The sequence below is a fragment of the Anarrhichthys ocellatus genome, unplaced genomic scaffold, assembly GCF_004355925.1.
Source record: "Anarrhichthys ocellatus isolate YVR2014 unplaced genomic scaffold, GSC_Weel_1.0 scaffold10, whole genome shotgun sequence".
Classification (NCBI taxonomy): Eukaryota; Metazoa; Chordata; class Actinopteri; order Perciformes; family Anarhichadidae; genus Anarrhichthys; species Anarrhichthys ocellatus.
The window spans coordinates 1,765,070-1,790,427 of NW_022280040.1; the positions used below are offsets into that span (position 1 = coordinate 1,765,070).

General features: G+C 40.0%; 1 protein-coding gene across 1 annotated transcript in view; it reads left to right on the plus strand.

The window, feature by feature from the left end:
- The window catches only part of cntnap2a (contactin associated protein 2a), a 283,733-nt gene that overhangs the window by 91,452 nt on the left and 166,923 nt on the right, over window positions 1–25,358 (plus strand). Inside the window, exon 2 of the mRNA XM_031850036.1 lies at window positions 23,661–23,771. Coding sequence (XP_031705896.1) covers window positions 23,661–23,771 — 111 coding nt within the window. The remainder of the gene's footprint in view (window positions 1–23,660; window positions 23,772–25,358) is intronic.

Sequence of the window (25,358 nt, forward strand, 5' to 3'; positions counted from 1 at the left end):
TTTGACACTGAGTGAAGTTGAAGTCAATGTTATACTACACTGTGAAAACTGGCAGACTGTGGATATGTTCTTGCAGGAAATGTGGCTTTTTCAGGTTCAAATAATTTCACACATGAATGTGATGAGGTTGCTGTAATGTGCGGTAGAAATAGACTAAAGCCCATAAGCCAAAATACCCTGATACTATTTGAACAGGACAGATGCAGTGTAGCCTATAAATAGCTTGAATCATCGTGGTAAACCAGAACAAAGAGTTTCTACCAGTGAACTGTGTAGGCTGAACGGCCCCGAGGATGATTACAAAAGATTTTGGTGGCCATCATCAAGGCAAAAATGTTCCTCGATCAACCTTTTAATCCGTGGCAATGTGTCTTGAAAACGAACAGCTTTATTTCCATGACGTTTTCTGCAGCTGGTCTGGTCACTGTGAAGATGACTAAGTGTTCCACTTGTAAAACAAGAACTATTGGAGTCTCATGGCCACAGATCATAATGTTGCAGATATCTGGTGCCCCTCTAGTTTATGTATTGTTCAGTGGGTTCACACTCTCTTTTGGGTTGGTATAAACATTTTTTTTCTCTTCCACAGCTCAAAATATGCTGTAATAATGATAATAAGCTATGATTTACCTGCAGGGGTTTATTGATCAACCAGTGACAAAGCCACCCACAGAGATGTCTGGCTTTGAAAATCTCTGTTTCTATTCTTTACTACACCGGGAATCAGTCATCCTCCTCTCTCAGTTTAGGCTTTTCTATGATGGACGTTAAAGTCTCTTATGACTCTTATCACTGTAAAATGTGACTTAGGTCCCGTCAATTATATGTCCCCATTAGCTGTGCCAGAGACACTTCACGCAAATGCCACTTCAATTAGGTAAGAAAATGAAGCCCTTTATTCTGATATAATGATGCTCATGTAAAAATATTGCTTCTTTAGTGGTGGTGGTTATTTAGACTCAAGCTTGTTATTTGCTTTTGTAAATATATTTTTGCATAATTCAGTGTGTTGAAAAACAAACCTCAATATCAAAACCTGGAAGATTAGATGGCATTAAAAATGTATCAACTATATTTAGGAAAAAAAGACAACCACCTTCCACCATCTACATCTCCATTTACAAATATATATATACAATTCTTTAATCAGAACTGACCTTTTTAGGGGCCCACTGAATATTGATTGGCTGCACTAAATCTGCCTAGTATTTGTATACACGCTGCCTTCAAAGTTATGCTAAACTTCAGATATGCAAAGATGCTCATTACTCACACCACAGGCACCTGTGTACAGTAACGTAAACCATCCCATGTGTCCCTGTATGGCATGTTCAGTAGACATTTTTTGAGCTGAAGTACTTAATTAGTGGAAGTCCCATGGGAAAGGCAATGAAATCTAAAATCTCAGCTTGTTTTTTATGTATTCTTCATTCAGCCCACTTTTCTACTTCAACATATGATTCTTGTCCGTGATGGCGAATGTAATTTGAGGGTTTTGTACCTCCGCTCTACCAGAGGAGTTGTTTTCCAGCCGTAGAGACTGTCTCAAAGCTGCAGCTGTTGTCTCCTCTCTAACGTCTCCCTGTTTCTGCATCTGAAAGGGATGAATTCCAGAGCAATCATTTGCATCTTGCTATAACACTGTGCCATCTGTCAGGTTGTAAAACATCCTCCCACTGTCTAAATAACAGCAAGTAAAAAAGAAGAAGGATTTCTAGATTTTATTGCTAAATGATTCTAGAACACAAGGATAAAGAGGGTTGGAATAATAAAGAAAAACAAATATTAGAACCCATGGGTCGATGAAGACTGAAAGCTATTGGATGGATTACCATGGGATTCTTTACAGACATTCATGTTCCCCAGAAGACGAAGCCTACTAAATGTGGCTATCCCCCGACCAACTCTTCAAAGTTACTACTTATCCAATGAATCAGTCAGACACACTGTACTCTTAACTATTTAACCAGTCATAGCAAATAATTATACAGTTCATACTGTTTTGTGGAGCTGTCAGTAAATCCAAGCAGCGATGAAGTACAGTGTTAACATGAGCGTAATCAGCAGGGTCTCAGTGATAAGTGCTAGGTTATAATGTCTGCACTGTACACCTGCATGATTATGATTGGATGTTACACAGCCAAGAATGAGCCAGGGATTTTGAATCATATTGCATACAGCTCATGCCAATCAGCCAATACAAACATAACTTCAGTGCTTTGCCTGGGCTGCTGTAATATTACTCTAAGCTAAGTAAGATCTTTCACTCTCCATTTCACAAAGGTGTCTTGAGGAAGGGGGCCCCATGATCTAAATGCTTGTACTTATTTTCCTTCATGTCCTCCCATATCAAGATTAAATACAACTTTTTTTCTAAATTCAAAATAACCTCTTTTTAGGCTTTAACCTTTTACATTTCCGTTGTGTTATTATTTTTGTTTATCTCTTCCTTAGACATATCAGTGCTTCTCTGTCTCCACTAATTTGGTCCCTTTTAAAATGAACTCCCCGAGCAGGAAAACTATTCAGCCAACACTGACTGGAGCCGTGTTCTCACGTTTAGTTGATTAGAAGTGAAAGGGGTTCTGATGTCACCTCTTAGATTGTTATTGATCGTTATTCTCTCTATCAAACAACAAGAGAACAAAATGCTGTTTCTACTTCACTCAGTGGACTCTTTCTCTTCACAGCTGGGCATCTGATAAATAGATTCAGGGTTTTCTTGTGTTATATCATGACTTTTTGTAGGTTGCAATTTCTTGGGTTACTTCAATAAACAGCAGCTGGGGTTAATCAATTAGCTATGCTTTTTTTTAAAAATCCTGTATTAGCTCTTGACATTGAAATATTCCCCAGAACTGCTTCTGAACTTAAAATGTCTGTCTTTTAGCCATTTACTGTAAACCACATGCATGCTATGTACATCTCTCCCTTCTAGCCTATCCCCTGTCCTCTATTTCCCTCTCCAGAGAATAGAGGTCCTAAAACTTTCACCAGCAGCTATATTCCCATGACAGATGTTTATGACAAGGATGTGATCCGCATATTCCTACACACACATGCACACGCACCACATGCACTCAAACAGCAACACACATGTACAGACACACCCACAGTGGACAACGTTAATGTCATTCCAAAGGAGATAATTCATTGCTATGGTTTTCCAAAGCCAGCTGACATGCTCATTTCCAGTATGCTGTCGGTATTCATAATAGGATGCTTCATTATGATCATTATTCTGCAATGCCAGAAAGATAGGCAGATTTGGGTTATTAAATACAAAAAGGATAGCAAAGAAAAGATCAACCACTAAGTGTATTCTGGTTTAGATTTATGTGGGGTGCATTTCTTTCCCATTTTTACATCCGGTTTTGACACATTGTGAAGTTTCCTTTTACATGCTCATGCCTGCCTGCTCTGTACCCTGTGTCCAGTGTGATTAGACAAGGGAAGAAGTTAAGAATAACAACAACCTTGCAACTCAAAAGCATGACACCATTTCAAGCCTGAAAAGAAAAGTCAATGTTAAATCTGTTCCCCAGCTCTCTTCCGGGGATTTCGAGTCTGTACATCATATCTCAGAACTGTGGGTTCCCAAAGGCTCCCTAGGGTCTACATACTGTACTGTACCGATGTCACTCCCCTCTTTCATTGCTAAAACATTTCTCCCCATTTCCTTACTCTCCTTTCGTCTTCCACTGTTACCGCCACATCGTGCTGTGAATAGTAAATCTTGAGTGGTGAGCACATGGACTCGGGATGTGATAGGGTAAGAGACAAGAATGTCAGAATAGACGGATCCACAAAACTTCAAGGGGAGCAATGTAAGACCTCTACTGCCTTGACTATATGCCAATTAGTAAAACATGTCAGCAACCTTAGGAGCAGTTGCTGAAAACCAGTTTCAAGATCATTTTAGAATGTTCGGATTTTCTGAATCAAATTGAACATCAAAGTTTCCCGACAGTGTATTGCAACCCAATGACCTACATTGACTCCCACCAGGCCTCAGCGTTGGGAAAATGTTTTTAGAGCTAACATGTGTTACACAAGTAGCAAAGACCTTTTAGGAATAGCTTGTAGGTTGGGAGCAAGGGTGCTGTTGAGAGAGATAGAGAGTGTGTGACAATCAAGTTAACAGTAACATCATAGCTGCGTGACTGTAGATGTGTTATTTTGCGTAATTTGTGCCCTGCTGTTAGTTAGTAGTTGGATTTTTTTCTATAACCGATGACTGTAAATTTAGATTGTATGCACCCGGTAGAGGTGAAATAACTACCCCTATTTCTTTGGAGCATGTGGCCAATGTCACGCACCTTTAAATCGCCTTGTGACTCCATTTGTGACGGGGGGAATTAATTGCTTTCTGAGAGAGTTTAACAAAAAAGGAGCTTTGGAAGTTGGTTCATCGCAGGTGTATGGTGTGTATCATTATTTCCATTTCAGATGATGCGGGTTGTATTACATTACTTGCATCTCTTTGTTTGCTTCCTGTGAAACTGAGCGAACGTTGCTGTTCTGGCTATTTGATGCATCACCAAATTAGCTGTTACTTTTTTTATGAGCTACAACAGATGTGTTCTGGGACCTATCCGTCTTGTTTTTAAGAGTTTTTATGTACAGGTGGCCTATTGTCCTTCGCCAACCTTATCCTCTCCTCTCCCTTACTTATCTTCAGTCCTCTTTACTTCCCTGTAGTGCCCTCTGTCTCCTTTCAATGCCCACCGCTCAGCATTTACTGTTACTGTGATCTGACCCAGCCTCTCTGTCTCTCACTGCAGTACCACTGCAGCTCCATCAATCACGCACACGCACACACTGAGCAGTTCAGAGCAGCGAGCTGAAACAAGGATGGCTCTGTAAAAGACAGAGTCAGTTACACACACGTGCTTACTCACTATACCGTCAGCTCATCAAGAGTTATCTCTATAGATCTCTAAGCCTGAGTGGAATTTTATAATTAAGAGAGATAAAAGAAGAGAAGACTGGTGTCTGTAGTTTCTGTGTTTTTGTCTTTCTTTGTCTTACATTTTTGTGTGTACAAAAATTGCGTGCATGTGTTCACATGTACGTGGGTTAACACAGGGACTTAGGAAGAGGCCTCCCCAGACTCCTGATAAACAAACACACATGGGCAGCATCAATTTACTGGATCCTCAATTCCACGGAAAGTTGGACATTTTAAATTGGTGAGACTGGAGTGTAATTGATATGTTTACTTTTGTCTTTGACGAGTAATATCCTCCAGTCCACCTGAGCAATGACATTTTATTACAGAAAATCAAATAGTGTAAGGCAGTTCATATACTTAACAGAACCAAAATGAAATCCTCTTCAGATCCCATGCAGCGGGGTATTCATACACTGAACAGGCATTAAGTAAATCCACAAAGAGACATTTATTACATTTGTGCATCCAAATGAAAATTGGTTCAGAGCATGCTTCGGTTGAGAATAAACGACTTTCAGTTAGTGGATGTTGAGACCATTAACTCCAGACCCATAATAGCATCACAGAGGCTTTCATTTCATGCCTTTTCCATGTGGAAAATGTCAGAGAGAAATTGCCGTTTATTTTGTAGTGGGACTAATTTTACATTAAAGGCAAAATACCTCAGGACAATATTGCCAGCTAATGATATGCCATGCTGCTAATTAAAACATGTCATTGTGCCTCGACTAGAGAATGACAAAATAGCAATTACTTTACACCATCAAAATAGTTTTTATTTCTTTACATTTTTTTAATATTGATCATACGTTACTGCCTTTTATCATCAAAAACTAGCGAGACTAACTGTAATTTGCTTCTTTTTAATAATTTAAAGCCACTTTTTCAAAGCCTTAAACTCGATCTCCTTGTTCCATTTTATAGTGTGTGTTTTGCATATTGCTCGGTTGCACTGCTAATGAGCAGCGAGACAAACTGCTCTTCACATTCGTCCTTCTTCAGAGTGGTATTTCAGAGTGAATCATCTTTAATTACCAAAAAAGTTGGAAGATAAGTAATATTTCTGCTAAAAATGAATGTCTCTCTAGTTTCTCTCCAGTCAAGTTTTAAAAAGATGAAAGTCTGACGTCCGTGCATTGTCAATATATAGCTTTGCTTTGGTTTCTCTTTCATTTTCTTTGATGTTTTCTGCAGTTTTTAAGTCCGTCTTGGACATAATTTGTTTTCTCTTCATTGCGCTGTAATGTCCAAAATACTATTGTCATGGCCATTCTTGATGTCTAGGTGTATTTTTATGTATGCGATTGTATATGTGTATTTCGGTTCTGTTTTTGTTTTTTGTGGGACTGTGCACATAACACCCCCCCACTAAGCTCTACATGTTGCCACCTCGCCATTTGTCCTTTCCCTTATGGCTGGCATATTCTAGTGACACAATGGTGGGCCTTGATGGTCTTGCATGCATGTTTTCCCTCTGCGCCTTCACAGCAGGGGATAACTGCACTGACCCGCAATATTATGGTCCTGCCAGGGAACAGGGCCGGTCTGTGACCCTCTCCACACTCAGCCAAGCTGTGTGGTCTGGAAGGCCTCTAGAAGGGAGCAGCATTCTTCAAAGGCTGACCAGAATGAGCCTTAAGTCATTTCTGTAGTAACATGGGACTCAGTCTCTTGTGTAACATGGGACACAATGTGGGCAGGAGTTTTACTTTCATCAAACAAATACCCAGCAAGCTTTCAGTTTAGTAATCCACTTCACCGTTGCATCATTTCAATCATTATGAAGTCTGCTGATTAATCCACTTACAAAGGATTCACTTGCAAACCACTGCAAGGCTATTGTTAGGAAAAAGCTGCAGGAAATGTTGAGCTGGTACTGGAGATTAGTAACTGTTAATACATGGTAGTTTTTACTTTGGCTTGAGATGAGTTTTTAATGTTTTAGGAAAAGGAATTGCTAAAGAATAAGCAGCCACCGTGAGCTGTTTGGTGAGGAGGTGCAGCTGACAGGTGCTTACTGCCGTTTGGGTGAACATCAAACCTCACACTTGTCATCAAGGTAAACAACACCTTTTAGTGTGTCCTCCTGTCATGAAAGAAATGACTCCTGCCGTGGCTGCATCATGGGATGTAATCACAGTTGCTTTCAGCTTTCCAGCCGTATGGAAACTCAGCTGTAGTGTCCTCTGTAGAAACTCTTATGATGAGAAAATGGACTTAAAATAGACAAGTAGCCAGAGATTTGAGTCTTCATTTGAGTGCATCAGTTATTCATTGTTAATCAGTTGTTTCAGGAATCAACACTCTTCCTCTCTCTCAATTTCTTTGCTGCTTTACTACACATATGATTTGTTTTTTCATTGCTGTTGCACATCAATGGCCATCTTCCTGTTTTCCCAACACCATTTACTCTTTTTCCTTCCTCTTCAGCGGCCTTCAGAACCAATCCATTTCCACCATATCCTGCTTCTGAAAAAAAAAATACCCTAGGATGGAAGACAGAGCAAGACAGAGATAGAGAGGGAGAAGATGGCTATTGATGGCAGGCAGGATGACAGTAGTGTAGGTGAAAGAGTGCGACATAAATCAGATGGCAACAGGGTGAAGAAAAGAGAGAAACGCAGAGGTTGAGAATAAGAACATAGAATATATGAGAATGGACAAGAAAAAGTTCAAGAGCTATAAGCAGAGTGCAGCATTAGTGTAAAACCTGCAGAGCCTTCCCATATATATAACTGTGCAGTGTTTCTGATACAAATTTAACCAATTTACAATCCTCTCAATTAGCAGCAACGGTAATAATCTCATCTGAGAGCAGTGGATATTGTTAACATCAGTTAATACATGATAAGCAAACATAGTTAGCGCTTTATTGCCACAGCACAAACACGGCTAACCGCCATAAGCCTCGTTTTGTATTGCTTGGCCATGAGCAATGCTAATTCCTGTAAAGGCTTCCAGGTATTACTGACACAGAGAACAATGCTAAATCCCCGTTAGCGAATCCCAGCCACTGCAGGGGCTTAGCACAGCTTGGGTTTCCATTAACCTGGCAGTATAGGTGTACACACACACGGGCAAATGCATTGTCTCACACGCACACTCCTACAGCCCCCTTATTCCCATTAACCTGTGGAAGCCCCTACGTGGCTGGGAGAGAGAACCCTAATTTGTCAGCCTGCCGTGGGTCTAGGAGCCGAAGGTCGTTAGCAAATAGAGTTCACCTCTAATTACTGCTGGATTTAGCGTGTGTGTGTGTGTGTGTGTGTGTGTGTGTGTGTGTGTGTGTGTGTGCACATTCTATATGTAAGTGCATCAAACACGAACAAATACTGTGTGTGTGCTTGCAAATGTGTTTTTGATTGTGTACTGCGTTCATGTCAATGTGTATCAGCTGTGTATCAGCAGCAGAGTCTGTAACTTGTTTATTGGACTCAGACTGAACTCAGATTATCCCAAAAATGTAATTAGTTTACAAATGGAAGGATGTATGTGCCACACGTTGATACTGCAAATATGTTTAATTCCTTCCCCCTTTTCTATACTGTCAACATCTCCCCATCTTTGCCTTTTTCTGTTTTTATGTCTCCGCCTGTCTCTGCTCTACTGTAGTGTATTTCTTTCTTTCTCTTGCTCCCTGCTTGCCTCCTTCTGTCATTCTTCTCTCTTTTTCTCTCTCTCGGAGTGCAGCAGATCCGGTGAAACAGGACTTATTGATTATAGGATTTTATAAGTTATCAAACTCATACAGTCCTCCATGCCCTCCTTGTTCTGTCTCCTGCTAGCCCTTAGTCCAAGATAGAAAATGTACTCAAGCCAACATGGTACTTCTGGCTTCCAGTTATATCACTTGCACTGATTCTGAACACCTGTCAGTAATCCATAGTTATTTATTCTTAGAGGTTGAGTCAATGGTCAGGGTCGGCTACAGTGCGGTGCCCCCACAGCCCTTGTGGGGATTCAATATTCCGCTGAAGGACACTTCAGCACGGCAAATGCTTGATGACAGAGAGACTTCAATTTGGATCCTCTGTTTGAAGGGCACTGCTTTTATCAATGGGCCACCATGTTGTCAACTATATGAATTGATCTATTGTCTAAAAATGAAAGGATTGGAATCCACAAGACTAAAATGTGCCGAAACAAATCAGCTTTTTTTAAGCTGGTGTCTTTGCTTGGCCATTGTTTGTTAGAGAAAGAAAAAATGGTTGCTAACATCACTCCATGAAGTTAATGTGTGGTTTTGCAGTTCAACCTGACCGACAGAGTTGTGTGTTTACTGTGGTTACATTTTGTTGCGAATGCTTAATAACATTAGTTTCTTAATTTAAAATATGAAAATCATTTAAATAATTTAAGCCTATCAACATAGTAGTTCTGTATTAGGACTTCCAGTATTTAGCACAAATTGCTTGTGAAATACATGGTATGGCAAAGTAATCTGTTTCAGTGTATCAGACGCATAACCATCATTCCATGTCTAATGCTGCTCATCTCATTTACATGTAGAGGTTGTGAGCATTAATCTAACTACCTCTAAAAACTCTAGTTCTCTGCCCTCTTAGCTAACAAAAGGTAATTACAATTCTCATCTCAATCTTTCCGGTTTTTATAGCTTTTATTACTTAGACATATTTAAACCTATATCTTAATAGATTTAATACAGCAATATCAAAGGATTCAGATTTGATAAGCAGATCAGATATTGGATTTAGAAAGGTTTTATAGCCCCAGCTCTACACTTTATTGTTTCTTCCTGCCTCGGACAGCCTGTCTATATATTTTTTCCGTCTTTGCTTCCCACCAACCTCTGCTTAGCAGCCTCTTTCTGTAAGGCAAACCAGCCATATTAGACGCCAGCATGGGACTCTTTTGAAGGCAAGTTAATTGGGTATGGGCATATTTAGTGCCACACAAGTTCTTTTGTATCTCGTTGCTTTATTTTGCCCCTTCTCTTTCATCCCCTCTCCATGTATCCGTCTCATTCTGCCCATCAGAACATATTGTTTCCCAGCAAGGTAGAGTTTAGGGCTGACAAAGGGGTGCAGTGTAGTGGAGGGAGTGATATTATGAGCTTCAGTTGCCAGATTGGCAACAAATCTTCTTTATGAGCACACAGGAGAATAGAGAGAAGCTCACGATTTCTCCCTGAGTACTAGAGGAAATGACTGAGGCCCATTCAGACCAGCCAGTGATTCACTGATCACTTTAGTGTTGACCCACTGTGCATGTATTCACAGTGGAGGATTTGTACACAAACTGTGCATGTCTAAATATTTAGTATTTCAGTGTATTTTAATGTTTCTCTGCTTCCTTTGTCTGTTTCTGTTAAACATTGCGGTACACTTGTGAAATCAGGTGCACATTCACATGCACCATAATAGACAAGCACACAGTAAAATATGGTTGTACGCTGGGAAATTATTAGGAATTTAATACAAATGTATATTTAGTCATGTGTTGCATTTTCACACACACACACACACACACACACACACACACACACACACACACACACACACATAAACACCCAGGCAATTGCAAACATTTGTGTTGTGCTAAATTGAATCGGTGTGGTTCTGCCCTATGTATGATGCATCAGACGCAATTTCACACATGGGATCTCAAGCTACAATTTCTCATTGCAGGGAGGAGAGAGAGAGAGAGAGAGTGTGTGTGTGTGTGTGTGTGTGTGTGTGTTTGATATCGGAGCAGGAGGCAACCTTCAGTTCTAAAAAGTGAAGCCATAGTGGAAGTGCCTTAAACTTGCATTCTAGTACTTCTTTTACTTTTCCTATGAATCCCACTTCTCACTTGATTTATTACCTCAGTAAACATTGTAAACATGAGTTTATGGTCTCAATCGCAAGTTTCAAGTATTCTTCAATACAGCATGATGTTTATTTAGTTATGGTCTCATTTCGAACAAGATGGAAGATAAATACTTTATGATTGGCAAGTCACTACCACAAGATTGTCCATGTTTTCGTCTTAAAACTAGAGCTTTTTCACAGAATGTTTTCAGTTCACGAAAGTTAATTTTGATTTTTTGCTTGCCTTAAAATGTCAGCGTTTGGTTGTACTTTCTCATGTCACTTCTGATCCCCAAAAAACAAGATGGAGACGGCCAAAAACCAAGAAGGCAACACCCAAAATGATGACTTTAAAGGCTTAAAAAGGACAATCAACAAACCAATGGGTGTAGTCCCGGGGACTTTGTCCACTTATATACAGTCGGGGTATTGGAAAAAGTTCAGTTTATGGATTGAGAAACAGGAAATACTCCACTAATAACAACCAGAATACTGAAACATTTCAGCTAATCAATGTTGAGTGTCCTCTGAGAGTAGACATGGATATAAATGTATGGTGAACTGATCTTTTTCAATCATAACATTTACATTAACATACAGTTATATCAATTGTTGAAGGTATTATTTAAACCTTTTACATCGTATTCTGTGCAACTGTGTATTGCATTTAAGTAACCATGGGGGTTTGTTGCCTACATTCACTTGCTCAAGAGCAGTTGTTAATTGGAATCCAGTAGTGTAATTGAGGGTATATGCATGTATAGATTAGCTATCCATTTAGCTTTGGCCATGATGGACTATGCTTATCAACCTAATTAGAACTGGCACGGAGTGGCAGCCAAAGAATCCTTCAACCCTGCAGCTTTCCTGGATGAATAGCCACTGCAGCCTGTTCAATTCCCAAATACTGTAAACTGCTTTGTTGTCATTAATGTAACACCCACTTTCCCAATAATCTGATACGAGCGAGTCTTTTCTTATTGCAGCCGGTCAAAATTCAAATCGGCTCTCTTTGGCAGAACAAGGCGAGGTGAATATTTGAAACAGACTATCCTTGCATATCCTTTGTGTTTCTGTTCGAGCTCCTTTGATACCAACACAGTCACTAACTAATAAGCCAAATCCCCAAATCTCACTATGGTCTGTGTGTGATGGTATTTTAATGGCCTCTGAAATTAAAGCCATTCCCACCTGAGGAACCATAGGATATAATAAATAATCCTCTGTTGTTGAGAGCATTGCACAACAACCTTACTGCTCTGAAAGGAAATACAATTGCCCACCAGAGTCTTCTTTCTGTTCTGCAATATTGGTATGAAAAAGCAATAATCACATACTAAGATATCTCAGGGTAATATTTGCTAAGATGTTTTTTCCTTCTGTGTCGACATATTGTGCATTTAATAAAGTTGTGTATGTGATGTATCAAACATCACGCAACAGCCTGGAAGCACAGTTTGGCCATTATCTGAGAAATCATCACCAGGAAGTGCTGTACCAATAACAGGAGAACAGTATGGCTGAGAGCGTTCTGTTGGATTACTGTAACTAACATGTATGTAATATATGTGGGCCAGTTTGAGTTGGTCATTTCTTCATCTCTTGGAAAAATGACATGCAAATAATACCAAAAAAAGGAAATGATAAATGAATGAACTGAACAAACCTATTTCTACAATGAAAGAGAGAGCAGTAATGACACAAAGGACAAAAATGTGTTGTCTCCGCTTACTAAACGTGAGCTGCTAATGCACTTCGGGGATTGCACTCCTATGTTATAAGACATTCATAGTGTGCATTACAGTGCAGTTACCTTGGGATTCTGGTGAATTATTGGCCATATCTACACCATCTACACTCTCCACCTGTTCAAATGTGTGCTTATGCTGGATCAGTTGCTGCACTGGGCAGATGTCTCTACTGCATTACTCCACTACTGCATGCCCAGGCTTGTATATATATATTTTACAAGATGCGGTGTAGAGGCCCCATTTCTTCCCTTTTTCATTTTCAATGGAATATTTTTCTTTGCTCAAAAGTATTTCTATTTAACAATCACTCCATTTAAATGTCTTTTCTAAGCATGCTGATCTTTTAAACTCTCCTGCGCTCAAATAATGCGACCGGAAGGCAGTCTTAGTCGTTGGCTAGTAAATGAGCTGTTCACTTTAATCAGGTGCTAATTGCACCCCCCCCCCACCCACACACACACACACACACACACACACACACACACCCCGTCTATGATGAGAGTCACTTAAGCTTGCCACATTTCAGTAATTGGTTATGCTTTGCTATGCTTGAGAGATGTGCATAGTGGCACATACATAAACTCTTTCTCTCATTTACTCCCTCGTTATCATGCTTTTTGTTTTTCTGTCCGTTATTAGTTGTGCCATAGTCGCATATAAGTGTATCTAAACCTGCCGTTCCTTTGTGCTCACCCTCAAACACACACACACACACACACACACACACACACACACACACACGCCCACAGTGACAGGATTCTGAAGGGTAGAGTGTATCAGTGAGAGACAGAGGGTTATGCTTCATGCAGCTCTAAGCAAATCGGTCCTGGTTGAGAGTTCACTGATTCAGGCAGGTATAACTGATCGGACCTGGTGGCCAGGGAGAGAGAGAGAGAGAGAGAGAGAGAGAGAGAGAGAGAGAGAGAGAGAGAGAGGGAGAGGGGGAGAGAGAGAGAGAGAGAGAGAGAGATGCACAGTTATGAGGTGTTTTTAATTTATCATATTAATGTTTTGGAATATTACGTGAATGGGCAAAGTTTCAACCAGAGTTTACACCTTTGAGTAAAGTGTGCTACATGTGTGCTTGGATATTCACTTTACCTATCCCTCTGTATGGGTCATGGTTGTTATTAGTAAGATTAAATCTTTGTATCCCACTTTTCATTTTGCCCCTTTCCTCTAACAGCCCTCCCACCTACTTTATGTGTCTCTTTTCCTCCCTCAACCAAAACTACATGTATTCATATGCCCGTCTGCTTTCCAAAACTGCATAAAAAAAACACCAGAGGAGTCATCCAGGGGGGCCATTCGATCACCACAGACCTCCCGTAAACCAGCCCGAGGCTCCATGGATTACCAATGACACGGAGAATCAGTCATCCTGAGAAGCCCTTTAATTACTGAGATAAATAATAGATGAACTAATACAGCAGACCCACGAGGGTTTATTGAGCTGGCCGGGCTAACTGAATGGTAGACTGAGGAGAGTCCATGGTTAGAGTATTGGACAAACTGAAAAAAGTGTTGGCCACTGTTACATACAACAAACTGACTGCAAGGAGAGTGGGAACTGCTGCGAGATGATTTCAGGATTTTCTGAAGGAGTTGGAATAATAATGGGACATTGAGACTGAGAGCTTGGTTTCCAATGTAAATTATAATCTGTCGATTGCCACACTGGTGAAAAGTCGCTTTTGAGATTCTAAAATGCCTGTTGAGACCAAATGTTGGTTGTAAAACATCCTTCCAACTCAACTCATAAAGCAGCGACTAACGTTTTTTTATAGTTGGAGCATATCAGTGCCAAATGTGTTTCTTAACTGTTGCCTTTAGACAGCGTGAAATATGGCCAACATCAGCTACAATATCAGATTGTCCAGCATTGATCATTGTTTCCATTCTTTTGGTTTAGTTGTGTGTTCTGATGACGCTTCAGTCTATATTTTGTATCTCTGATTGTTGGGAGACATTTTTTTATTTTTTATTTCACTTGACAGATGTAAATGTAGAGGGAGGCAGGAAAGAAAAGGTACACGTGCCTGTGAGTGTGCGTGTTGTTGGATGTCTGTCTTTATGTGTGGTTGCTTCATCCAAAACATCTCATTATGCGCTCGGTCTGCGCACACATTGGCACGGGGCACCAGATCTGTTGACAAAAATTGTTTTGGTGAGGGTTCCAAGACATGAAAAATGAATCTGGACCAAAAAATTTAGATTAACGGCTCAAGCAAAGAGCTGGCAAGCCTGGGGGTGGTGGTGGGTAGTTGGAGGGTGGTCGGGAAAGGCAGAGGATGGGAGGGGTAAAAAAGAAATAAGCCAGAGTGAAAGTGTATAATGAGCAGCATGAGAAGAGATTCTTCTTTTATTTATATATATATATATATATATATATATATATATATATATATATTACAGCTTCCAAGAAGGAGAGAGGGAAAAATAGCTAATTACATTTTAGAACTCTCCCACTCACATATAAACTCAAAGAACAGACATGGAAAAGGGGGAAAAAAATACAAAAGGGTATAAGAAGTGTGAGAGAAATTAATAGAAGATTTAATTACAAATAGGGCTGCACAATATGGCTTAAAATCTTATGTCGAGTTTAGTTTTTTTAAATTTGACATCATAATTATAATTAATTTCTTGATCAATTTCAGTACTTATCACAGTATATATATTTAATAACAAGTGTGCTCAATTTACAGTTTTAAGAGTATTACCCTGGAACAGAACACAAAAAAAGGATTAATTATGGTTTATATAATGTACAATTATTTATTCTCAGAACAGGTCGGGTCTTTGAGGGTTAGTCACATGTTCAGTATTTAAAACACTTGTTGGCCATCTAACTGATGCGCACTACTGGTGGTCAGCTGTGGAATGCAAGACACCATCAAATATCAGCACAGAATTGCAGAACAGAGCATCAGTAATTTTCAATAATATCTTCTAATACTCTGCATAAATCACCAAGTAAGATTTCAGTTTCCTCATAGTATTTGTGTGTAAAAACGTTGCAGTGAACACGACTGTACTGTCAGGCGCACAGGACGCATTAGTGCCACACACACTCTGCCTTCTCCAGTCACCTCACCATAACAGATAGCTGTCTTATGGATCGCTGTCAGTTTCACGTGATTCAGATGCAGAGAGACAGGAAATATTATCCAACGTCCAGACCTCGGTGGCCTGACCTCATAGCTGGCTACGGCCATGCTGTTCACACCTGAAGCGCATTTCTCCTTGCCGGTTCTCTGCTCCTCTCCCTCTATATGAGTGTGTGTTCACACCAAACATGATGCGAACAAGTTAGCTCAAATGTTTTCAGGGAGAATTCTTACCTCCGCTGCCATATGCAAACCTATGCCCTTGACCTCCTCCCACACAAAGTGAGTCAGATTCCAAGTAGATTTCTAAATACAGAGAGAGTTGGGGGAAACAGTTGAGAGTTCATCTGAAAACAGAAAGTGCAGGCATAGTTTTCCTTGGTGAAAACCTTCATTACCATCTTATTCAGAATATTATTACTTAAGCAATGTAAAAACATTTTGTAATATCTGTTCCTGTTGGGATTTCATTTCTTTAGAAATATGATAACCCCCTCCCCCCCCCACCCCCATACCTCTCTCCAATACGAACAGAACAAATTTCAAATTTAGCACATTGTCACAGAGTTAAATGGTCATTTTAATTCCCCCTGGGGTATTGTGTGATTTGAAATTGAATGGGCTCTCACCCTGGGGTCTAGATGATTGTTATTCACTCCACTGCCATTCACTATTTCATGCCGCAAGGCTCTGGGAGCCCTGTGCAGAAAGGTACATAATTTAACTTTGTTTTGAAATTACAGTAATACAGGGTGAGATGTGCCTGATCTGGATACCGTGAACCAAAACTAGTGTCAGGAAAACAGTTTATTTCTTTTTGGAGCATCAGGAGACCGGAGTCAAGTAGTCAGTCTGTTTTTCCAATAAAATTTATGTTTTTGTTTTTTGTTTTTTTACCAGATATGAATTCTGTGTGTATGAGCACTGTCCAATTTCCCCCAATATAGAATGCACATAATAGCACTTTTTGTTTGTCTGGCTGGTGTTTTCACTTACTATACATTAACTATAGAGCAGTGAAGTTCAACTCTGTCACTGTTGCATCTCTTATAAAATGTCTTTGTCAGGTCCTTTATTCTTTCTTTGATTGGAAAAGTGAGCTTCAGGCTGCTTCGTGAATATGTACCAGACGCTTGTTGGACTGTGTTGTGTTCAAAGGCTGTGAAGCTTCCAAGACATGAAGGTCACCGGCTCAACAGAGTCTTTTGGATACAAGATGCTACCAAAATCACTTCATTCTTTTTATATAATATTGTTTGGCAGCTGACATATCAAGTATTATTTGTTTCATTGTGAACAAACAAAAGTTATAATTACATGCTGTGTTATTCTCCAAAGTGCATTGTGTGTATCCTTGAGGTCTCACATTTGCAAACTACATTTTCTAAGTATTTTGAATCCAGTATTGTTAGCATCCATGTTTATTAGTTACCGGCACCCTTAGATTAGGTTAAATAATATGAAACCATTTACAGGCCTGTGTACCACCTCACCCATGCTTCCCCATGCACATTTTCTAAATATTGATTCATTTAAATTAAAAATACATTTCAGCATCCACCCGGCTGAGGTGTCCATGACTATATCATGTCATACAATAAGTCATACTTGTGTTTAATTCACAATTTTTGCCTGGGAGCGAAGACACTGGCAAATGGTAGCAACAACCATCTGTAATGCCAATTACTGAGGCCTTTTCTATGCTGTGGAACATCTGTTAATTTGTGTACCAAACCTCTTTGTGAAGCCCACTAGGGAGCTGCTGTCGCGCAATTCCAGGTGGACATGACAACACGCATATGTAACTTCTTGCTAATTAGCGAGTGGCCATTTGACCGCTTTTGAAACTCTTTTTCTGTGACCCCCAGGAAAAAGAGGAGCAGCTTCAATCCACTTTTTAAAGCAGTTTTGGAATAATTTACCAGATTTGAAGACAGATTTTGTCTTGGCTAAAGTATGCTGATTTATTGCAATACAGTTCAACCGAACATTTACTGCAGATGGTTCATAGGTACCCTGTGTGTCCAGAGGGTCTCAGTTTTGTGATGCTTTTGTTTACACGAGAAGAAAACCTCTCATAGACTGATGGAGATCAAACAAAAATAACTGAGATAGACTATACTGAGTTTATAAATATTACAGAAACATTTAGGTCACTGCAGAAGGCTTCTGAGGAAGCAACCACAAATTAGTTAAAGACCACCTCTCAATCTGCTCCAGATAGACTTTGTCAAACCGAAGCGTTAACGTGGGCAAACATGGAAAACAGAAAGCAGAGGCCCACGCTGCCCCCAGCCACACCAGAGACCAAAGGCCAGTGCAGACAGAGACTTACTGGCAGTTTGGAGAGTCAGACTGCATCTCCATGCAGCTGTTGGCACTTTGGACAGCTTTCACTGTGTTCATGACTTGAGTCCAGATAAAGCCCCAAAGTCCCCAAACTTCAGCGTTCAGTGTTGTTGAGAGGACAGACTTGACGGCACCATACCAAAAGCACTCGCACAATGGTTTCACAGTCGTTAAATAAAGATAGCAGAGATTTGTGTCGAGTCTTTTGCGGGTCTGCTCAGCAGTCTGACAAAGGACACTGATTGCCGAGTTCACAAAAGGATTGCGCGGCTTCTGCCGACGCTAAACCTGGAGGAATAAGACAAAAAGGGTTAAAACAGGGTGAAATGCTCAGCTAACCTCGCTGCTGAACAAATAGCGTCTCAGTGCTCCTGTGGTATTTGCCCATATTCAAATAAGGTAATATTCATACATTTGTGACAAAATTGCCCCATTTTATGCTAATCGGCCTCATGCAAAAACAGCCCAATTCACAAAGGCAACCTTTGCCACGAGGATAATTGCAATCACACGTAAAGAAGATTTTATGGGCGTGTTTGCGCTATAATATCATCAGCGCAATATCTTTAGTGAGTTGGACCTTAAGACGTGATCACAACTGACAGGGCTGTCAGCAGATGCAATCCATTCTTTGTGAAGTCATCCGGCAATGTTTTTCAATGGCTGACTAATTTACAGACTGCTATGTAAAACAGTGCATGTTACAGGCGGGGATTTACTCGCTTGTCCATTGAAATTGATGATTTTTTTTTAAATGCATTGACTTAGGCTCTTGTGCTAAGTACTGGTAAACTCTGTCAGGGCTCATTGCCTGAATGGCCAATGTGGCAGGTAGGGCAATTCATTAAAGGAGTTTGCACCCGGCAGTTTTCCATCTTATTATGCCACATCCTTGATGCCAAGATGTAGCTTTGTGGCTGCAATCAGTGATTCTATGCCAACTGATCTTCCGGGTGTCATGCATTTCACCCTGAATGTCTTATGCTCTATTTGCATCCAATTCCCTTTAGCTCCAGAGTTGTGGCAGCGATGTAAAGCCCGTTGAACAAGCTGGCCAAACCCGGTCTATCCATGGCTCTGGTCCCCAATGGTGGCACCCGGCTGACACATCTCTTGGTTGCTATTTTTCCACATACTAGTTATTTACCTAGCTGCAAATGCCACTAAGCCGCTAAATGCCGCTTTTGGTAGAAAGCCATTTTTCCTTTGCTCTCAGATCATGTCTTCTTTCCTTCTGTTTTATCTTATCTGTCTTTCTCTTCCTCAATGCACCTACCGTTTTCTCCTCTCTTATCATATCATCATGCGTAAAACTATCTGTCTCTTGCTCTCCGGGGGAATAGGCTGACATTTACAATCGGATATTGTAGTCATTTGCTTGCCCTAAAGTACATGGACATACAGAGCCCTACTTTGCACTTCAGACATGGGCAAATATCAGCAACTACAATCTCAAACTGGAGTCTCGAGCATATGACTGTGTGGTCTGCATTCATGAATGTGTTCTACCCTCTTGTCACAAACTACACTGAGCAAACGTGCACTATTGTAGGTGTGTTGCACATGTAACCATGTATCAGGTGTATCATATCAGTTCCAAAAACACTACCCCAAAGGTGATACCGATTCCAATAGAGTAGTTCATTTGATACCCATCATATGACTTCACCACACCACAGACTACATGAGTTGTAGCTGCTATGGGCTAATCACACATCACATTGAATCAAAGAAAGCTTGCTGTGAAAGGGGTTGAATTCAGGTATATTTCATGTTTCAAAATGTGCTGAAGCAGGTGGCATTGTGATATTTCGATGAATTATTGATGGATATGATCCTAGATCTCTGTGCTGCTATTTAATCATCTCAAAGCAATAAATCACTGACGTGTTTTACTACTGCTGGTAAAGGTGAGTTCCTTTAAGATGCTTAAATATGGGAAAACAGACTCTGACAAATTTATTGCCAATAATTTCAAGGTTGTTGCCCAACCCAAATTCCCGACTCAGCCCTAAAAGTCCAAACATAAAAAAATGTGTTAAAGAAATGCAGCATATATACAGTATGTATAAAGAACCAAAGATGAAAGTAATGATACAATGTCACAATATGTTGGATTCACTACAACAGCAACCGACATTTCCCTTTTCACTGCTGTGTCCTTGATTTTTTTGTTGTCCTCTCATCACCATGTCCTGTCCAACATTCCTATTAACGATTTAAAAAATGGAAAGTCTTCCGAAAATGTGTTTTTAACCGTAGTTACAATTCATTAGATATTGTAGCTAACAATACAAAATATTTCTTATCCTAAAATGTAGTCTTTGTTGACAGCTATACACTTAAAGGAAGTAAATCAATACCATGATAACTGAACACATTATTTAGCTTTTTCCATTCATAACAGAATGACCTATCTATCATGTTTGCTGTTGTGTGTGTGTGTGTACAAGATAGTACACTGCAGAAAATCTGCTGCTGTCATCCATCATTGAACTGCTTTAAGTTTGACAAAGAAAGTGTTTTAAACAGCCTTGATGATGAACTCTACTACAGTGTAATATAGACTTTGGTATTCACTCTCAGCCTAGACCTAAAATGCTGGTGACTATAATGGTCTAGTTTGCATGAAGAGGTCTCATTATCCAGATTTTGTTTTATGAACATTGCAATTGAATTCACCCAAATCTAAATAAATGTTAAAAGGCTGAAAGTCTAATTATATTGTTAAATTATAATAAAAGTAGTATAGCTGGATCTGCAATTGAACGCCCCAAGAATCCAAGCAGCATGCTAAATATTTAACTGGCAGTCAAATTGATTGCACTTGTGGTAAAATGTACAGAACAGAAGCAGACAGATAATTCAAATATTGAACATATACTGTACAATGCAAAAGGCATCTCTAGTCTTAATGTTCATATGTTCTTGTGTATGTGCATGTGTGTAGAGAGAAAGAGGGTCTTGTTTTCATAAGTCAAGGTGCAAGAATACTTTCTGAGACACTTGACGCATGACCCAAAGATTTCTCCCAAATTCATGACCAGATGCTGCTGCATGAGAGGTGCACCTATGGTTTCAAAAGGAGATAAGCAGGAACACATCACTAGGTGGGCTGGCATGAAATCAGCTGTAATGTAGTTGTAATGAACACTTGCATGGCTGTGAATGTAACCCCTCATGCCCACATATGCTATGTAACACAGTGGAAGTATGTATATAAAGTTATTTTTTAAATGACTCTGCCCAACCCCATTTTCTTTGGACACTCCCCTCTCCTATACATCACTGCCCATTTCTGTGGCGGTGAGCCAGTTACCTAATGCTAGTGGATTTTACTACTATGCCAGTGCACGGCCAATGTGCCAGAGACCTCATTACGTTTTGTGTGTGTTTATAAGGGAGAACCTGTGTGGCAGTGTGTGTGTGTATATCCTGTCAAAACAGGCAGGGATGCAAAATATGGACCAGGAGGGAGGCTGCAGACCATTTTCCAAAAAGAAACACACACACACACACAAACTCTCATTATGATCCTTTGATGATGCTATTTTGTTCCTTGTGAGCCCACCTATGACACAAAGTAATGGGGCTAACAAGCCATCAGCCCATGAAGGTAACATGGCTTTGACTTTCACCCACAATGTACACATCCAGATACAGCATATTGTACATACACATGCACAGAGGCACAGAATTCCCTTTCTTCTAGATCTGACTCTCCCTCACACACACTCAAACACACACACACACACTTACACTTACACTGTGGGGCATGACAAAGAGCTATTGACTGCCTACCTGGCCTGACAGACCATTCACAATTCCTCTCTGTGTGAAACTTTATGTACTGGAAGAGGTGAGTGTGTTTGTGCATGAGTGAGTGAAAGGTGCGAATTGAGAGGGTGGAAGGAAAATGACTTCATGACCGTGTGTGTGTGTGTGTGTGCGTGTGACAGGAATATATATTTTTGTATTTGTTCTAGATGACTTTTGCTGCCTTTTTGTGTGTCATGCATACAAGTATACCACTGTAGTCGCGTTCTCAGATTTTCTCAGATGGGCCTGGACAGAGCAGCACTATAGCGCTGACTATTTTCCTCTTGGCCTTTCCAGGTCGTTGGATCTACAGTTCACTCCACTAGACAGGCGGAAGTATGTTTTTCGACTCAACGTCTACGTGATTGCATTCAGCATAATGTGCTGCAGAAAAGGCCATCAAAAAGCTGCTGTATTTTCCATTCAAATGTTCATCTATTTTTTAAGTAATGTATGATTTTCACAAATGAGCATCTCAAAGCTACATTACACGATCAACATGTAACATTCGGGCATGAGATTGAAGGAACCAACATCCATTCATGTACTACAGGAGTTGAAGAATTGTGAGTTGTATTAATTCCATGGTCATTGCAGACACACCTGGCGCACCACTCTAGTTTTAAAATGTTTTATTGAGTCATGTGACTTGTTGCCGAAAGACAACGGAGCAATCGTGAGTGACAGTTGACAGCTGCAATGCAAGATAATGTACAAATCCATAGTCTTCAATTGAATTCACTAAAGTGCAGTAAATAATTATTGATAAGCAGTCCCAGACTCATTATGGAGAAGCAGATCATCAATGTATTTTGTCCCTATACCATTCAGTGCTTTATAAACCAACAGTTATAACAATTTTAAAGTCAATTCTTTGACACACAGGAGGCCAGTGTGTAAATATCTGAGAAATGGAGTGATGTGATCCACTCTCCTGGTCTTCTCTGGGTCTTTTTAGAGAAACATTATTACATTGGTAGTGGTAGTAAGTCAAACTTAGACTTTAGTCCATGACTACACACAGATTTCTGGCTTGATTCGTGCTCTTTAATGTTAGTAATTGAAGCTGAGCACTAACTTGTAATCGTTTTTCTATGGGTCCAAAGACAGTCCTTTCAGTTGTATCTGTATTTAAGTGAAGGAAATGTTGGCACATCCAATGACTGATTCTTGTGATGCACTTGTCACCTGGTGATGTTATATACATTTGAGTTATCTTCAAAATGAAGGCAGAATGAGACAGATCAGTGCCTTTATTGGTAAAATCTAATTATGGAGAATCTGATCTACTGGGAGCGGTGCAATCCGCCATTTAACTTAATTACCAAACATTTATTTTTTCCTCTTTTCTAAATAAATGATGCATCCGTATCTGGCTAAAAGTCCAGATTGCTTGTTATCATGGACACTTCACAGTGCACTCTTGACAGTGCTCGGGAAGTCAACAATGCTTTGAATGGCCCCGTGGTTCAAGTCTGACTGACCTGACTTAGTGCTTGACCCACAAACAGCTTCCCTTAACCTCCTGCTAGGCCTTATGTTTCTGCTCTTGTGAGCAAGTCTCCTTTTGACAATGAATGTGGAAAATACAAGACTTCTGACTTTTCAGCCGAGAGTACTTGAATTTAAGAAGGTCTTCTCCGAGTCATTTGTTTAACATTTAATTAACAATGTTGTGATTTAGTACTGCTTCAACCACTCAATGGACTTAAATGCTGAACATAACTGTTTGCTCAGCATTAGAGCATATTTTCTAATTAATATGAAATATACTAATGTTCACTGTTTTCTCTTTTTCTTCATTCTATCCATTTCCCCTCTCTCCTATTTCTTTCTCACGTTCACATTCTTTCTCTGTCCACAGAGAAGTGCGATGAGGCTCTAGCCTCTCCTCTGCCTCACACAGCCTTCACCAGCTCGTCTGTGTTCTCCAACGGATATGCACCCGGATATGCCAAGCTCAACAGGAGAGGAGGTAGACACCCACTCACACACACACACACACATACACAAACATACACAGAGGAAGATGTCGATGCGCATGCACTTTCTCTCACACACACACATACATGATTGATATACATAGAGGGAAGTTCATACATGCATGCTGCAGAGAGAGGAACGAGTAAATATCTAGTTCAGGTATGTCGACATACATCCTTATGAATGATTGTACAGATGACACACTGAGAGTTAAATGTCCAGTCTGCATAGAGAGACATGCTTCGTAGTGCTGCACAGCTGCTCTCACCCTCCTCCACCTCCTCTTTTGCTCTCTCTATTTCCTTTTTTTCTTATTCTTCTCTCCCTTTCCGTTTCTCAGCTCCAGTCATTATCTCAGTGACTCAGACTGGAGCTCATTTCCACATCAGTCCACAGCAGACAGAGATAGGACCAGACAATTACACCCCTCTATGTATTATACAATTAATATTTCATACATTTCCATCTAATAGTCACACCACAGCTGAGGCAACAGAGCTCAGAGCTGGCAAATAAACACAAGGTATGCTGGTGTATTTAATCATATCAATAGAAATATTGCTGAGAGAGGACAGGACTGCTCCTCATTTAACAGTGACACCCAGCAACAAGGGGCAAAGAAGGAAGAGAAGAAGGAAAGAAATAAAGACAAACTTGTCAATGATGAGTGTAAATATACAGCTTGTGTATTCTGACCCCACATGCTTTCATTTATCAATCTCCTCAAGGATGGAGGTGCTTTGTTTAATTGGTTGAAGCATTTAAATCCAGTTCTCAGGGCTTATTGTTGTACAGAAAAGCTACAGTAACATATAGATCCAGTGTTAAATGCACTTACACAAGGTATAATAAGTTTCCATATTTGTATTCTATTATTAATGAAGTAAGGCTGTCTCTAAAGTTATTTATTTCTAAAATAGCTTCGGACAAGTTTCATGAAATTTATAGATCAATCTGCCGATGTGTAAATGATGTCTCTTAGTAAAGAACATGTTTTCGATAAGTTACTTACTTCAAGGCAGATATGATTACTTCTCAGAAAGAAATACAAGACGCATTATCCAGCCTAAACAACTTGTTTAGGTGTAAAATGGTTATACAGTATATCCAATATAACTGCTTCTGTATGGCTGAGCAGTGCATAATCTTACTGCAAAGAGAAGGAATACTCAGCTATCTCCCTTTTCTAAAACCTGTCAATTTGGGCTTGTAATTAGGAGCCCAACATGTTCTAGTGACACCTAGTTCTAACACATCTCCAAAGTGAGATGACATGACATGACACTCAGAACCACCACTGTGATAAACTATGTCAGACTTTGACACAAGTGTCCCAAAATGGATACATACTGTACCGAGGCAAGTGTCAAAGTAGCGGGGGGGGGAGGAATGAGGGAAAAGTATGAAGTTTCATCTCATCCTCTGCGTCTTGGTGTCCTCTAAAGAATGACAATGTGTTTTTATGATGAGGTCATCACCTTATTAGCATACAACATCTGACAAGGGGGAATATAAAATAAGATAAGTTCTGCAGAAAGGGACGATGAGGTTACACCTCATCGAAAAAAGTTCTTCACAA